Source organism: Rhinopithecus bieti, unplaced genomic scaffold, assembly GCF_001698545.2.
Source record: "Rhinopithecus bieti isolate Rb0 unplaced genomic scaffold, ASM169854v2 scaffold_2254, whole genome shotgun sequence".
Classification (NCBI taxonomy): domain Eukaryota; kingdom Metazoa; phylum Chordata; class Mammalia; order Primates; family Cercopithecidae; genus Rhinopithecus; species Rhinopithecus bieti.
In genome coordinates, this window is record NW_016803982.1 from 3,388,163 (window position 1) to 3,405,131 (window position 16,969).

The 16,969-nt window shown below is 37.9% G+C and overlaps 1 protein-coding gene across 6 annotated transcripts in view; it reads right to left on the reverse strand.

Moving 5' to 3' along the window:
- CLYBL (citramalyl-CoA lyase) overlaps window positions 1–16,969 on the reverse strand; it is a 305,257-nt gene that overhangs the window by 17,378 nt on the left and 270,910 nt on the right. For 4 of the 6 annotated variants that reach the window (XM_017861863.1, XM_017861866.1, XM_017861856.1 and 1 more), the window contains exons 4-7: window positions 12,951–13,052; window positions 11,089–11,215; window positions 9,627–9,794; window positions 4,986–5,110 (exon numbers count right to left, since the gene is read on the reverse strand). In XM_017861863.1, coding sequence (XP_017717352.1) covers window positions 4,986–5,110; window positions 9,627–9,794; window positions 11,089–11,215; window positions 12,951–13,052 — 522 coding nt within the window. The remainder of the gene's footprint in view (window positions 1–4,985; window positions 5,111–9,626; window positions 9,795–11,088; window positions 11,216–12,950; window positions 13,053–16,969) is intronic. The other 2 variants (XM_017861876.1, XM_017861846.1) reach the window with 1 other exon arrangement.

The window sequence follows — 16,969 nt, forward strand, 5'->3', positions numbered from 1 at the left end:
GGAATAAGATATGATTTCAATACTTTGTAGCATTTCATTACTTTGTTTTAAATGTTTAAAATTTCACAATTTTGTGTTAATCCATCCAATCTTAAAGTCATCATTGGCAGACTCAGCTTTCTTAAGAACTGGACTTTTAAAAGTCAAAATTATGGCCGATCTTTCTGAAAACGTTAAATGAACAGGGAAATAAAGGGAAAAGTGCAATTACTAAGAATCTCAAAAATGGAGTTATGTCCCTTTATCTTTCATTTTCACTATAAACCTCTCGGCTCTGATTTCTGTGTTCCTGCTCGTAAATCCAGAGGGAATGCTGTGGGTGGTGGGCTGGATGGGTGTGGGAGGATACACTGTCGTCTAATAAGGGAATCAACCCTTTCAGTTGACAAAGACAGCAACCACATCTTTAGATGGTTTATTCGATCTGCATGAAAGAGTGGCAGTGGGATTTCTGGCACTTGAATAAGCGGAAACAATATTTTTGGCTAGAGAAACTTCTCCTGAGTTCTCTCAGGGAGCCTTCTAGAAGGCCATCTGGACCAAGCAGTATTTCTTTTGTAAAACCCTGCATTTGGAAACAGAAATGAAAGGTGTGCGAGCAGCAGTCAGACACCTATGAAAATGATCTGCTTTTAATATTTTGGGAGGAGGGATGTATTACTGTTTGTAAAGTTTCTAGATGAAGAGACTTACATAAGGAAGAAAACTCTTACTTTCCTTTTTCTTTCTTTATTAAGAGATACGTTTCCAGTTTATATTCCAGTAGAAGATGTGCTTATTAATGTGAACTTATCAGCTTGCACTGTTTTTCTCTCCGGAGTGAAATGAGAATGTTGGTTATCTGTGATATTTACAGTTGTTAGGTCAGGTAGTGATCTTGTTTTTGACATTTGTGATTGTTAATTGAACCTAGAATTTAAAGATGAACACTTCCCCTTCCTCAGGCTTTAGCCAACTTGTGAAGCTATAACAAAGGAGAAATATTGAAAAAGCTAAACAAATCCTTCCAAAACCAAACAAAGCACGTACATCCATTATATGAATCAAAGAGAATGTTCGGAAAACTGAAAATGAAGCAAAGCCGTATTTGTAGCCAGATACTTCAAAATATGAATATTCTAGCAAAGTATCTTTAAAAATTTGACACACATAACACGTTGTGCTATTCCTTCACATTTTGCTGTTAGAGTCTCCATTTGGAAAGAAATGGTAAATTCCTATATTAAGATTTCCTGTGATTAGTGACTGTTTTAAAAAAGCAACTGACTGTTTCCTTTAGCTGTCATTTTGCCTAAGAAGTGATGAATATGGAAAGATTAAAAACTTTAGCACTAAGTTCTTAATATAGATTTGAGGAAATATATGTTATCATACATACTTGAATGTTTATATGTTGTATAAACATGTATGCTATATGTATTTGTTTATATAAAATTATTTCTATTGATATCAATTAATATTAGATGATTATTTGCTTCAGATGCTTTCAAGTATCCAATTTTTATACTATACAAAATTCTTTATTGATAAAAAAGAATTATTGAAATCATATTACTTAATAAGCATATTAAATTCATGAATGAATAATTTTCCAATATTAATGGAATCACATTATAAAAAAGACATAAAATGAAATTAACTTTTAAGAAAATCTTTCATAAATTTAAAACAAATCATTTGGAAATGATTTATCCTGGCTAAAGCATTTTACCAAATAATTTGAAACTAAAACAGTTAATGGTATGCAGGTTGTATCTCAAAATACATTTTTCGGAAAGGATGGAAGAAAGTCAGTTTGATTAGTATTGTGGATGGAGACCTTATAGCTGATGTTGGCTAAATTAAAGACATTTTAGTTTCTGGGAATTAACACAGGAGCAGAGATTACTTGGAATATCTAAACTTTTTCCAGCAGATGTTAATAAGATAAGATAACGTAGAATCCCCAGTGTCAGTCTCTAGCCCTATCTCTGATTACTGTCACTGGACTACTGTGCCAGGCAAAATTTTTTAGCCTGAAAATACCTTTCAGTTTCCTGAAACAAAGCAGCCACAAGAATCACTGCCTGCCAAACAGGGACAGATGATATGAGCTGATTGTTATTTGTTTTAATGTGAAGTGATTGTCAACCAACATTATACTACTAAGGATATCAAACTATTTCCTTAGGACTTTTAATTAAAATAAACATCCCCCAAATTCTGTGATACCAAAGTCTGATCCCCAATAATTTATCTGCTCATGGTCTAGGTAGTTCCATGAATTTTGCCATTTGGAGAGGACAGGAAGAAAAGGTGGAGCTTTCATGTTTGAATAATAGTAATGATTATTACTATAGAGAACACAAATGGCTCAGCACTAACTGTGAACTTCAGCTATACCTTTGGTGTTTGGGCAGGATATAATTTAAGATGAGAGCAGGAAGAAGTACAGAAAAGCAAAGATACATAATTTTTCCTTCTTGGGTCATTTCTACATAAAAGCATTACTTGAATGAAATTTTCATCAGAGGGAGGAAAAAGGTCTTTTGGAAATTTATGACTGTCACACTGGGACACAAACCACCAGCTTCCTATCTTTGAGAGAGTCATCTGCGCTTTGGACAAAATATCTGAGGGTTCATGTGTTCATCAGTGATTCACATTTGACATAAAACAGACTAGATGTTTGTTGGAAGCAACACTTTATACAATTGTGCAACCCATTTACACAAAATCTTTACAAACAGAACCCACATTATTTAAACCCCAAGATCCCCTCAAGATCCAGAGTCACCTACCTGCAGATCCAATTTCTATGACCGGCCAGTTTATAGGCAAAGTGAAAGAAACATGCTAACTGGATAAAATAACCATATGTCCCTACTGGAAGCCCCATTACTTAAGTCATTTCAACCTTGCTGGACAAAACACCAGGAGAATTTGCTGTAGGAAACAAACCTCCACAAATGGGGCAGGGAAGAAATTACCTAATAGTTAGTGCCCCCTCTGCTCTAATTTCTATGGTTCTGTGTTAAGAAAAGCCATCCTGCCACACTGTTGTGAGAGCTTATGCCCCAACAAGAGGGCATTTCTTATTTTAAAAAAAGTCCAGAATTGAACATTTAAGTTGCCATCATCAAAAGGGATGGCAACTTTGGGAGCATTTTCCCAAGGGACAACACTTTTCAAGATACAATGGAAAAGGGTCATTTTCCTCATTCAAAAACGTAAATGCTAAGAAAAACATGTGTTTCTGGTTTGACTTCTGTTTGTTGGCTACTGAAATTCAGGGTAACCTCTCCCACACCCCTGTCTGCTTACAATGCCAACTGGCCTCCTTTGATGCTACCCAGTGTGAAACCCAGCTGGGATGGGTCATAGACACAGTGCTGGTCCAGAGTGGAACTCTGCTCTCTCCTTTCAATGGTTTACATGCTGCCCCAGTTTCCTATTTCACCAGGAAGTGTTTATGTCCTCAGCTGGCACAAGGCTCATAGCAGAGGTACAGAGCATTCAGTGTGGGTGTGCGTGGGCAGGTATGCAAGAGAAGGGGGTGGATGGAGTTATTTGCACGTGTGCATGGGAGTCCATGGCTCTTCATTCTAGGTGAATATCTAGATTTATTCATGGGAATCTTGATTTGGGGTTAAGACACAAAAATGGACATTAAACACAAGGTCAACTTAAAATACTGTTTCTATGAAATGCATTACTTTTCTTATGGCCACTGTTGATGGGAAATGGAAGGATGCTATTTATCATGAAATTGGTATAAGTCCAAATTGGATATTTCCAATGTAACATATTCTGCTTTTGGATATTAAGTGTGAGTTTGTGCAAAGATGAGCCTGCTGGTGTGTGTGTGCCCATGTGTGCATGGGTTGAACATGGACTTCCTTAGGGAATGACCCATTTAATATTGTTACCCACTTTGGCAAGTCCTGGGATTTTCAAGTGTCCTTGCCGCCAGTGAAAAGTGCAAGGGACATGTCTCACATGGATGTCACAGGTTCAGGTTCACCACTGAAAACCAGTTTTTCTTTTTCCTTTCTTTTCTTTTTTCTTTCTTTTTTTTTGCAGGGGGGAATGTTTAATATTCAGAACTGTAATACATTTTCAATATTCTTTCTCCTAAGTAATTCTGCATTGTAGGTATCAAAACTTTACTCCTCCTGGAAGTCACAAGGCTGAGTTTAGAGATTACCTCTAGGATAGATTTATAAACGTAACTTTCCCTCCTATCCTCTTAAAAAGAGGCAAACGGTATTATTGCAAATAACCTTTAAGATAATTAACTGACAATGCTGCAACTAGCATAAAATCTTCCTTCAGGCGACACCTAATTTAAGTGTTACTGGCACAAAGTGGAGACAGATTGTGCATTACCACTGCAATATTTACATAGCAGAAACCCACAGAGCAGGAAACGCGAGGCTCAATGATGCACTAAATTAGGAACAACCGTACTCCAGTGTTAATTTGCTTTCCATTCCATCCAAATCTCAGGTCCAGAAATTGGTACAAACACATATACAACCTCCCACTCTCAAATGACTAAACCGGAGGAGATTTCTGTACTTTCTTCTCCCCAAATTAAAATAACTTGAAATTTATTTCTTTCCTCCACAAGAACCATTTAGTCAAACTGTGTTTATTTCATTACAACTTGTTCTCACTTTGATCTAAGATTATTTTCATATGAATGTTGCATAGAAGTCTGTAGAGAAAAACTAAACAGACTTCTATTTTCTCTAAGGCTGCCAATATATTTTATGAAAAGAATAAAATGAGAGACTTGAGAGCCAGTTAGTGAAATATTTAGGAACATGGGCAGGGCAAATCTACCTCAAGCAATTTTCTCACTGGTGAATGTTGTTCCCTCCCTTTCCCCCCTCCCCAGATACAATGAGTTTTCTTAAACCATTCACACAACATATTTGTTTCATTCTTCCCGACAATATTTTCAACACTACTTTCAGCCAAGGCATTAACAAAACATTTACCTTTCCTAATTGTTGATGTTCTTTAAAGGCAGCAATCAGTTCTTCAGCCCACTTAATTTTTTCAGGGGAAGGAGAAAACTGCTCCTGGACCACGGCAATTTGGTTAGGGTGAATCACCTGCTTACCTACAAGAAGATTAATAACGTCGGAACCACAAAACAACGAACAGATGTTCAAACAAAATGTTTCTATCGCGTGAGGTTCCTGAAGGCCTCATAGACTGTATGTTAAATAACTAATTTAAAACTTTTTATTGAGAAAACAAAACAAAACAAAACCTGCAATCAGACAGGCTTTTCCAGAATACCACAGAAGCAAAACTACAACAATGGAAGTAATTGTGTTTCCGATCCTATAGAAATGCCACTTTAGGGCAGATAATCTCTTATTTTTAGTTACAGGTGGGCTGACTAGGCAGCTTGTTGAATAACTGCTTTGGCTGGGACTTTAAAGGATAATGTCTGCAAATTGGAGGGATTATTTTTAGTTGAAGTAGAAAAAATTAAATGAGAATTCTCTCAAATTTTATAAGGTGTCTTTTGCTTTCTTTGTAGAATTATACCTCTTTCCATGGTTTCTCTTAGAAATGGTCTGCTGGTTTTCATAAAGCTTACAGATGCAGTCATTACAACTATATTATTATCAAACACAGTCTTACAATAGTATATTTAATTTTTTTTCTTTTAGACAAACATAGTTTATATGTCATTTCTAACCCCCAATAGAAAATTGGATTTGAATGAAAATATTTTATTCAGTATGGTAAAATAGAAGGTAGAGTTGAACACTGCAGCCTCTGGATTACACCATTTAAAATTTAAAATAGATACTTAAAGTTTCTCTGTCCAAAAATATACCCCGATTTTCCCTTTTGGCTTATAGAATCAAGACTGGGTATTTCCCTCTTTATAGCTCCTTACATATCCCAGAAGAAATCTTATCTCTGTAGAAATACCTTCCAAAAGATTTACGATTCTTTTTATAGTTGAAAGATTTTAAATGAAACCATCATACAAAGGTAAGAGCCATAGGATTTTGTGGAATAATGCAGTCGTTAAAAAAACAATTTAACAATCAGGGAAGTGTGGAATCCAATCAGATCATTAATAAAATGCAACATCATTTAATGTTATAATCATGATGAGATTATATTGTGCTACGTGATAAAGTTATGAACATAATTGGCTCTTTAAAAATAATGTACACTTAATGAACATTTACTCTGCTAAATATATTTGTTGGTACATCAATTTGCTTTGCTTCTGAAATAGTTATTTTAACATTTAGCCAGTACGAATTATATCCTTGATGTTTTATATCCTTGCTGTCAGTTCCTATTACTTGTCATTATTCTGTTAGAATGAAAAAAGGAATGATGCTTGTAAAAACATATTTTTAGTGTTTCAAGTACAAGAGTTTAAGTGGATAAATAGAATAATATCTTTTCTTTCCATTGGCATAATTAAAACATCCTCACATTGCTATTCCGTTATTTTCTGTCAGCATACTAATAAAATGTTAAACACTTTTATAAATAAAGATTCTTTAAATTACCTGAGGAATAATTTCTGGGAACGAATAACATGAGGGATGACAAGAGGACTTTTTTCAGTAGTAGGTATTGAGATTATATTTAAGTAATCTAATAGTTGTTAGGATATTGTTAATAAAGGATGTCAGTTCTGGTAGTCATTTCCTACTAATTGTTAGCCCTGAATTTCATAATTTATGTACATAATTTACACCAATGTGTAAAAAGCCAGATTTCATGGGAACTTCTTGGTACATGCACTATAATTTGAGGAGCAAAACACAAACTACTTAAAGTACTGTGAAATCACTGCTAGCTCTCCATCCTCCGGTGCCTATATTTTGGCAATGAGGCTAATTTAAGATCCATGTTAGGTTTTAGAAATGTGTGGGCACTCATATATGAAGTTCTCTTTCGTCACATCTTAGATATTCCAACAACTGTATAGTAGACTTTAATGCCATGTGGGAACCAGGCAAATATTTTATACAGAAGAGTTGTTATTGACAAGTTACTGAGAGGGTGCAAAATTGGAAGACATTAAAATTTATGACCATGAAATCCTTTTTACAGTACCGCTTGATATATCGTGCTTTAAATCAATACCTGTCAAGTCTTTTAGGTAACTGTATGATGGTGTCATTTTTGTCTTCTACAATAGACTGCAAAAAAGAAGAAAACCTATAGTGCTTCATATTTATAATCTTTCTTCTCAGCATGTAGCACTGGAGTAACTGTAATGACAAAGTCAGCTGTTAAAGCTTTATTCCAAGATTTAGTTTTGGTTTCTTTTTTATAAAAAAATTCCTAAAGTTAATGGCCATTTATACAGCCAATGCATTGATTTAAAATCAGTCGACATGGACTGTGACTCTGGGAAATGACTGCAGAAAAGAAACTACAGCTGACTTTTAAAACCACAACTCATTAAAATATATATCATTTTAAAAGTACAGGAAATCCTTATAGCACAGACTTAGTCTTCCTTACCAGTGTTATGGATAACACAATACTTTCATTGGATTTTAAACCTTTCAACCACCTGCTTCAGATGAGACATGTCCTCCTTCCTCCATCCCTCCCTCTCTCCTCCCTGCTTTTCCTTTCCTTTTTTTCTTTCCTTCTTTTCCTTCTCCTTGTGCAAAGCCCAAGGTATGTCAATCAAATGCCAAACAACTAGGACAAACAGATCCTGAGTGGTCTAAAATACTCATTAAAAAACATTTATTTTTAAAAACGACTACAAATAATCTCCTATCTTATTATCAGATTGATTACCTCTTATTGGTATGCAGAAATATAATTGGGACAACAAAGACTTTCTCTCTAAAAATTGCAAACTGCCTACGAAGTGTGGCTCCCTAGTTATGGCCTGGTTCCCTTGAATATATAATGGGCACTGTGCCCTCTGTGCCTTCCCATTATCCTCGCTTCCCCCCTTTTTTTTAGCGATTTAATACTCCCCGTCGTGGAGAAACAATAGTGCCAGGTCCATAAGCTCCTCGTGCTGAGTTGGGCACAGTCTAGAAATTTAAACCTGATTTGAAATAGCCTGTCTTCTGCGATTGAATTAGGGGCCAAGTTAATTCAGTCCTGTATCTTGGAGACACTCTCCAGCTCCCGGAGAAGTTCTGGGGCAGACATTTACCCCAGAGGAGGCAGAGGAAACTCAGATTCTGCTGAGTGATCGTGGAGGGGTCAGTGTCAATGCAGTGCTTTCTCTTTTTTATTGAATTAGTTCCCATTTTGGAGCAACATCTGGCTGCCTGGCAGCCAGTGCCATACATTGCAGGCCAACAACATCAGGGTCTATTAGATAAATTTCATGGAGTTTTTCTCCAACTTTTTCATTTGGGTCACATCCTAACCAGTCGTTGGAAAGAGGCAGGAACAAGCACAATCACATGGATGTGGCAGAGGACTCCTTTCTTCCTCAGTCACTATGAAACGCAGGGAGAATTCGTTTATTAATAGTTCAGATAATTGAAGAATATTTCCCTATATGGGATCACACTTATTTAAACATTTGGGGGGATCATTTATTTTAGCTCTTTGTGTAAAAAACACAAGAACAAACTCAGAGCTTTATTTAATTCAAATATAACACTAAAATAGCTTCTTAGGTCATTCAATTTTATTTTGGACTAAATCATCACCCATTAAGGTATTTTTTACATTTAAGCCTGCTTTATGAAACATTTCTTTCAGTAACCGCCACCTAGATACAATTCAAAAACAGTTATAACGGAAATATTGGGATGCTCGTCTCTTTTCCTTATTATTCGGGTGCCTTTCTGATATTAATATTCTTAGAACTTTCAACAGAACAGGTAAGAGTGAAGGAGCGCACTGTGTTTTTCCCATGGTCGTCAGTTTGTGTGTGTGCAACTTCATGTGGATGTTTGTGGGTAGACTCCTATTGTGGTTTTTCGAAAAATAGATCTCTGTTGTAAAAACACAATTTTCAGTTGCTCCCCTGGCTCATGGGGACCTGAGTGACCAGGCACACCAATCAACAGATAGCCACCTGTGCCCCAGACCGGACTGCAAGGGGCCGGCTGAGCCTAGTGCCAGCCTATGCCCGTAGGTGTCGCCAGGTATACGGACACTTACTGGGAGATGGGAGAGAGAGGAGGGGCTTGGAGTGGCAGAAGAGCAAACAACTAGTTATGAGTAAAAAACAAAACAAAACAAAAACCAAAGATCATATCACCAACATTTTTTCAGAAATGAATTAAATTTTGGATATTCTAGGAGATTTTTCTTCTATCCATCAACCAAAATTCTTATGGTGGTTCACTCAAAAACACTCTTTTAACAGCCTCATCCCTCCCTACAGGTCAGCCAAGACCACAACAAAATGATTAAGAGGATAGAGGAAAAAAAAAGCAACTAATATCAAGAGGAAATAAAATGAGTGACTTGTTGACTTGCAGGGCCAAAGAAAACCATGACAATGTGTGTGGCAAGTTCTTCCCCTGTGTGACTTGTTCATATTTCAAATAGCGGAATAAGATATCTGATGAGATTAGAAGTGTTTTCGGGTCAAGTTTCTATTTTTCTGGAATGCTTGCTAATTTAGACACTGCTTTCTAAGACAGCAGTCATACCAGTGAAGCCCATCGCAGCTCCTTCTCGTGACTGTCTAAGAAGCCCAGCTCCATCTTGAAAGTCAATGTACACCAGATCTATGGCTTGGAGACCAAAGGCTTTCGCTATGACAACAATCTTTTGCCGGGCGTAGAGAATATCCAGGGTTTCTTTACTACTTGTCGCACCTGAAAATGGGATGTTAACAGAAAAAGGAGGCTTTAACTTTGGAAACCGCACCCAGATGTTTATTATAAAACCTCAGTTTGTACAGATATCTATACCTCCCTGGGAATTGCTCTTCTGCAAAATAATTATTCAAATATAAATGAAGACAGGGATACGTGAAGGCCAAGTTAAATCTCATATGTGTCTGTTTAACTGACAAGGCATCTTTCAATAGAATTACTTCTACCTGCATTAAGAGAAGGCCCCTTCTCCATTCTGGGAGGCTGGGTCAGGGTCCCAAGGGACTCCTGATACATTTTTTTCCTTCTTATCATTGCTTGAAAAGTGCCAGTCCAAAGACAGCACCAAAAAAGGTGGCCCAGCAGCTATGCAGGGCAATGGTTCGTGTTTCACAGCAAGCACAGAACTGTGTGTGCTGTGGCTGCCATGCCCTGTCCAAACTGAAGTTCTGAGCCAAATGCTTCAGCTTCAGGGTCTGTCTGGATGCAGAACTTGGGGAGACGGCAGGGCACTTGTTTTGAGAGGGCTGGAAAGCGTCAATATGTCCTCTGTAGCCCGCTGAACCACTGGATACACAAGTCTCCTGGAAAGACTCGTATTCAAATAAATTCAGTGTTTTCACCCTGAGGGGAGGGAAGTGTCCCTGTTTATATTTGGAGTATGCCACTCCCTGCTCAGGGAAAGTGCCTGTCTTCAGGTCACTGGGGCTGGTTTCTGTGGCCTCGGCCTCTTTTCTAAATGCTTCACGGTCTCCAGTCACACACGCAGACCCCTCAAGTGCAGCGCACGAGGGATGGTGAGAATCAGTGAAAATCAGCACATTTAATACTAAGAGTTCGGAAACATACTGTAAGAAAAATTTAAGATCCATTTAAAATAATATTTATATACCGCATATTCTGCAGAAAACAATTCATTAAGGCAAATGTGAAATCGCCTTAAATTTGCATTAGAAATCTAGACAGCCCACGGATGGATGTGAAAACAAAATACTGAAGCAACGGTGAGGCTGTTCACATAATATATTTATTAGGAGCAAAGGAGATGCCATATATTCTTGAGCATGCCTGGGGCTGCAGCAGGCTTTCTATTGCTCGTGTCTTCTGTAAATGAACAGAAGTAATCATGTAGTGTTCTAGAAGAGGGCAGCTATGAGGACCTCTAAATTATCAGGAAGTAGAGTCCATTCCATTGTCATGAAAAACCATTGTCACGGTTGGCAAATATACATTGTTATGTAAATGTCCATTCTTGAGGGGCAAAGAAAAAATATATACACACGTATACACACACACAGAAAAAGAGAGAGAGAGAGGTCTTTGACACCTATGCTGGCTCGAAAGTCTTCTCCTCCAAAAACGACTGCATCTAGAAAGAGACCTACTTGAGGCCCGATCTTTAGGGTTTCTTCACACACTGCCTGTAAAAGAGCAGAACAGAACCAAGTCTCACGGAAACGCGTGCGTCAGAGGGAAGAGGCACGGTGCCTTTCAGTAACAGGACGACCTGACTCTTAACACAGTTTGGCTGAAGGCAGTCCTAAAAACGCAGCCCAAATTTACCCCTTTCAAAAGGTATTTAATATTATCCAAGATAAGTATATTGTATATAATTGCTTTGTTTAATGGATTATATTAATATAGTTAAAATGTCCAAATTGTAGTTCATTTCATTTTTGGAGAAACTTTGAGTTAACTCATTTTGCTTGCGCTATAAGTTATTTATATCTTTCCAGAATTTGTTTTTGCTTTAAGAGACTCTCATAAAACCACAGGGGAGAAGGAAGGAATTTTAAAATCAAACTAATTGAATTATTTGCATTAGGATCAAGCACATGGTCTCAGGATTAAAGACAGTACAAAAACCTGCAACTCCAGAGGGGAAAATAAAAATGCAACAAGTCATCCAAGATGTGTTCATAAAGCAACTTCGACATTTATATACGAAAGTTAAGGCAAATACCATTCGTCATAGACATAACCATGAATCTTGAAAGGTGGAGATATAACCTGCTAATATATGTGGGTGGGAAAGAAACGAGGAACCGGTGGAGACACTGTTGATTAATTTCAGACATTCTAAGTGCTTCTAAGTACATTATGGAATAAAATAGCGAAGCAGTGCTTAAAAATTAAATCACTGGATGAATCTGGTTGCATCTAAGGGTTATGCTTTTGATTATATTCTCAGGATTCTGGGGCTGGCTGGAAGAATTTATGGTTAGTTGTGTAAACAAGCAGCTCACAGGACAAGTCTTGACGCAGCTCCCCAAACATTTGCACTCGACCCCCTTCCACACATCCCAAGGCCTCAAAGTTGCCGCTCACATATTCTCTCTCCAGTATAGTTCAACTATGTTTTTTTCTGTTGTTTTTAGTTATTTCTTTGCTCCTGCCTTCTGTAGGGGCTGGGGTGGGGGGAGGGAGTCTAGGAACTCTGAAAGTGGGTGCTAGATTGATGTTTGCAGGTCAGGTAGAATGAGAGGCATATTTTGGAAAATAATATAAATGCCCCCTGATAAACGAGAAAAAACGAGCTAGCTCTGAATTTGTTAAGGCAGGTAGTTTAGTGCAACCACACAGCGGTTGAAAACACTTGGCTCAGCTAATATTCCTGCATGTATATTAGAAGATATTCGATGTTCTAATGTGGCAAATTGAAAAAATGTACTGCAAATTATTTGTGTGCATGAACTTACAAATAATAATCTTCTCTGCTAGCCATTACTGATAATGTTGCTACAGAGAGGGCAGAAAATTTCCCAATGAAAAGACAATTGATAGAAAAGAACATTTCAAAGTTAATTCATAAGGGTGACAAAATAAATTTTCATGTACATTTAGTCTATAAATGCAATAATTCAAGGCATATAATTACAGTGATTAATTAAAATTGTTACTAGGAATATATAAATGCTTCATTTAAATATTTTGGACTGGGAAGCTTTTTCTTCTACTTAACTGATTTCATTGTTTTCTAAGATGCTGGTAACTTGGTTTTCGGACTATTACAGATAACAAATGGTGTTCAATGTTTCCTTTGCTTATAAATCTTTCTAGAAACACATTTTAAGAAGATGTTAAAATTGAAAGCAAAAGTTCTCTTTAGGTGATAAATAAAATGCTAACTTATTAACCATATTATGGCTTTCTTACCTTAAAATTGAGCAAACCCATTGCAGTTTCCACAAAAGGGATTAAATTCATTGGTTGTTCAAGTTTTCGGCCTTTTAAGTGGAATGAAAATTTGTCTGCAAACTAAAATCAGAAGTGTCATAGGTGATTAGTGGGGAAAAAATGTACAATCACGGAAATGTAGACACAGAAGTAGTATTTAAGTCTTTGACTTGAGGAAGTAATATCCAAGCCCCTTTCGTCCACACAAAAGAATTTTTTTAAAAAAGAAGAAGACCAAAGAAAAAGGTAATGAAGTTCCCACCAAACTAAATAGTAAAATCCCAAGGATTACAATTTTTTTCTCCCAAAGGAGCACCCTGAGGCCTAGGAGTTAGAACTGGAAGGAGAGAGTATAAACGCTTTCCCTGAAAACGTATTTACTGAAGGCCTCTTGCCCTCGCTTCGTTAAATGCAAATGGTAGGCCCTTAAAACAATGAAGTCTTCCTCTACCTGCCATTCTGCTTTTGTTTCGTGCCCAGCACTGACATCAGTGTAAATGTTCAGCAGCCTTCTACGTGGAGTCCATATTATTCATTATAGCACCATTACCCTTTGTTCAGAAGGTTTTTCTTCATAATTTTTTAGCTTACCTAGGAAGACCTTAAAAAGGAAGTTTAATTCTTTGAAGACCAAAGCTCGCCAATTTTTTCCATGAGACCAGTTCACAGCTAGCTCTGTGCTGCCAGTGGGGTAGCCCAAATTCCAAAATCTATCATCTGGAAACATACAAAAGCTCTTGCCCAGATTCCTCCCCCCCTTCAAAAGAGGGAAAAACACACTCTAAATTGTAAATCTATAATGCCTATCTAGATCTAATAAGATGTGGGGAGATAGAAAAGAAATACAGGTATGATAAAGATATTTTTGTAAATAAAGATGAAAACATATATATCCATTTTAAATTTAAGAAATATTCAGCCATTAATAGATATCAAAGGAAAAGGGAATTTTAATCATCTCTCCATTCAGTCTCAGTTGGGTAAATCATATCTAAGAGATTTGCATAAATATAAACCATCAAAGACTTTTCATCTTCAAAGGGGGTTTCAAGACCCTATAAGCTTTGTACTGTAATCATCACAGGTCACCACCCTGCAGGAATAAGGCTGCTATGGCAACATAAAAAAACTAATGCTTAAGGCTTAGCATAATATTCTGACTAATAGAAAGGAAACTCATTTGAAAAGCTGGCAGCCTATTTACCAGAAGCGGGATTAGAGGTGTTATTTCCCCTTCTAGCTGCCCCCTCCTTGCCGGTGCACCACCCCCCTAAAAAATCTAATCACTGGGATCTTTAAAAAGCTTTTGAGCAATTTGCAGTAACTTTACAATTAGGCTAAAATAAATCACAGCTTTCAGTAATGCAGAATTATTCCCAGTTGCTCCCACTGCCCCCCCTTCAAAGGACATCATCATCACCTCCTTAGTAACTTTTCAAGGGAAGGAATAACTCAACCAAAATAGGAAGAAGGAGCAGAGGGCGACAATTTAAGGGGATAAAATGTATAGTATTTGATGTAGATGAAAATAAAACATAATTCATTTCTCATTTATGCTAGAAAGTGGTAGCACAGTATTAGTGGTTTTGGTGTTAAAAATGTAGTAGGGATTTTTTTTTCATTAAAAAAAGAAAACTTGTGAAGTGACTTGCCCCATTCTTTGTGATGACAGTTATAACTACAAAAATCATGGACTTTAAAACCAAGTCAATGCTTTACAATATATTCCCTGTTCCTAGTGAGAACACCACTAATGCCTTTTGTTTTTAAGCCAATAGGGGCATTTAAAATTAAATATTCTGGCCCATCCTCCTCCTCCTCCTCCTCCTCCCGCTCTTTCTTAAAAAATTGCATTAAGTACTAACACAAAAGGTAACTAGTGGAGAAGTTTCAATTAATTTTTTCAAAAGGAGACGATTAAATGTTTCCGGCCTGGTAAAGTGTTCATTTCAGTGAGGTGGAGGGGACTGGGGTAGGGGGAGGAGAAGAAGGGGGAGAAATCACAAAGAGATTGGGGAGGAGATGAAGTAGCGGGGCTCAGCAATTCTTTCAATTCCAGTGCACACCCAATAGTGTGTTGGAAGAATGCACACTGTTCGGGATTTGTGGGAGAATTGTCCCATGACAAAGGAGGCAGGGTTACGCTTGTTATAGTCCAATAAGCCGTGCCAGTCAAACAAGAACCCACACTAGCGACAAAAGGCGAGCAAGAGATTCTCACACAAAAGAAAACAAGTAAGCCCATCTTTCAGTTGTGCATCAGGCTCTGGGTTTTATGCTTCACATAAATACAAACGGAGAGGAAAAAATAAACAGCCAAAAGGACTTCTGTTAACTAGAAGTCCTATTTAAATTTCTGTATGTGTCTCACTTCCAAGGATTTAAAACAGTGAACAGAAGCCATAGCTGAAGGCTGGCTGGGTCTCCCCCTCCCCCGTCTGAAATTAAGGGTAATAACGGTGATAAATAGGCATTAACTATGAAACCAAAAGGGAACAGTGACTTCAGAGTCCATTTCAATCAACTTAAGACATATCTGAATGGGCTCAGGGCCCTCCAGGATATTAACATACTGTAACTAGTATCTCCCAGCTTCTGAGGGTAACCCTGGAGAGAAGAACTCCAGCTTAGTCAACAAATACCGGTCCTTGAATACGTGTCTTAGGGAAGGATCCAACACAGAGCTGTCCAAAAGAAACTGTATAGCAGCAGCTACATATGTAATTTTAAATTTTCTTGTAGCTACATTAAGAGGGTAAACTGAAACAGGTGAATTTAATTTTAATAGTGTCTTGCATTCAACCCAACAGATCCCAAATGTTAGTTCAATGTGTAATCAATATAAAAATTACGGAGATAGTTTACATTCTCTTTCTGTCCTCTCGGTGAGTCCCGAGCCTTCAAAATCGAGTGTGTATTTTGCACTTCCAGCACATCTCAATTTGTGCTGGCCATGTTTCAATGCTCAGAAGCCACATGTCATAGTGGCCGTGGCGCTGGGCAGCACAGACCTGACACACTGGGTGCATTCAGCAGGTGAGCAGTTTCATAGGTGCTATGACAACTCAGGGTATTGCTGTGGTGGCAGCCACAGCCTCAGAAGTAATACTAGATGTGGCTTCCACGAAACCACCACTGACCACGCGCCCCGACCACAAATGCTTCCAGTTTTCACACCTCACAGGCCCCAGAATGACACATTCTCTGCCCCAGAATGACACAGTGAAATGTTATTTTATTCAGTGGAGATCTGCAGAAGAATAGCGACCCTCAAATAAAATCTAGCCCCTCCACCCTTTGTCAATTAAAACAATCATAGTGTAATTAGGCCCATTTCAAAAGTTTTCTTAAGTAATTTGACATGCCAACCACTTTACATTTCAGGTTTTTATTGGCTGAAAAGTCTGTCATGAAACACAAACACACCTGTCAGCAATTTAAAAAGGATGCACTAGAGAACTGCTCAGGAAATAATATCAGTGCTAATTAAAACCACTAGTTAAAAGCTTCCTGTTCATTCCTCCAGTTGCCCTAAAGAGTGACCTTTTCCTCCCCTTCTTTGGGTTCATTTTTTCATATGCAGCAAATGTGCCCTCCCTGCCTGGGATGATTTCAGATTAATCTCAGTAAGGGCCACTTACATCACTGCTCTTCCAGGTGGAGGCCTTGGCTTAGGGCCGGGCAAGGTGGAGGAAGGGATGAGATTCTCGGGCAACCTAGTTTCCAGGGATTACTCTAGGAGGACTACTGAGGAGGTTGTTCTGGCCAAACCACACATCCAATTAGGAAGCGAAGCATCATTTCAAAAGTGCATTTGGGCAAAGGCGAGTTTTCCTTGTGTGGAAGAAACAGATTCTTGCGCTTACTGCTTTTTCTCAAATCACTTCCTCTTTGCTCTGTGCGTGCATTTTCCAAGCCTGTGGCACCCAGATCCCTTCTTCTTGCTGCTCCTCCTTAGCTGCTCTTGAGTCTTTTTGAGACGGAGTCTCACTCTGTGG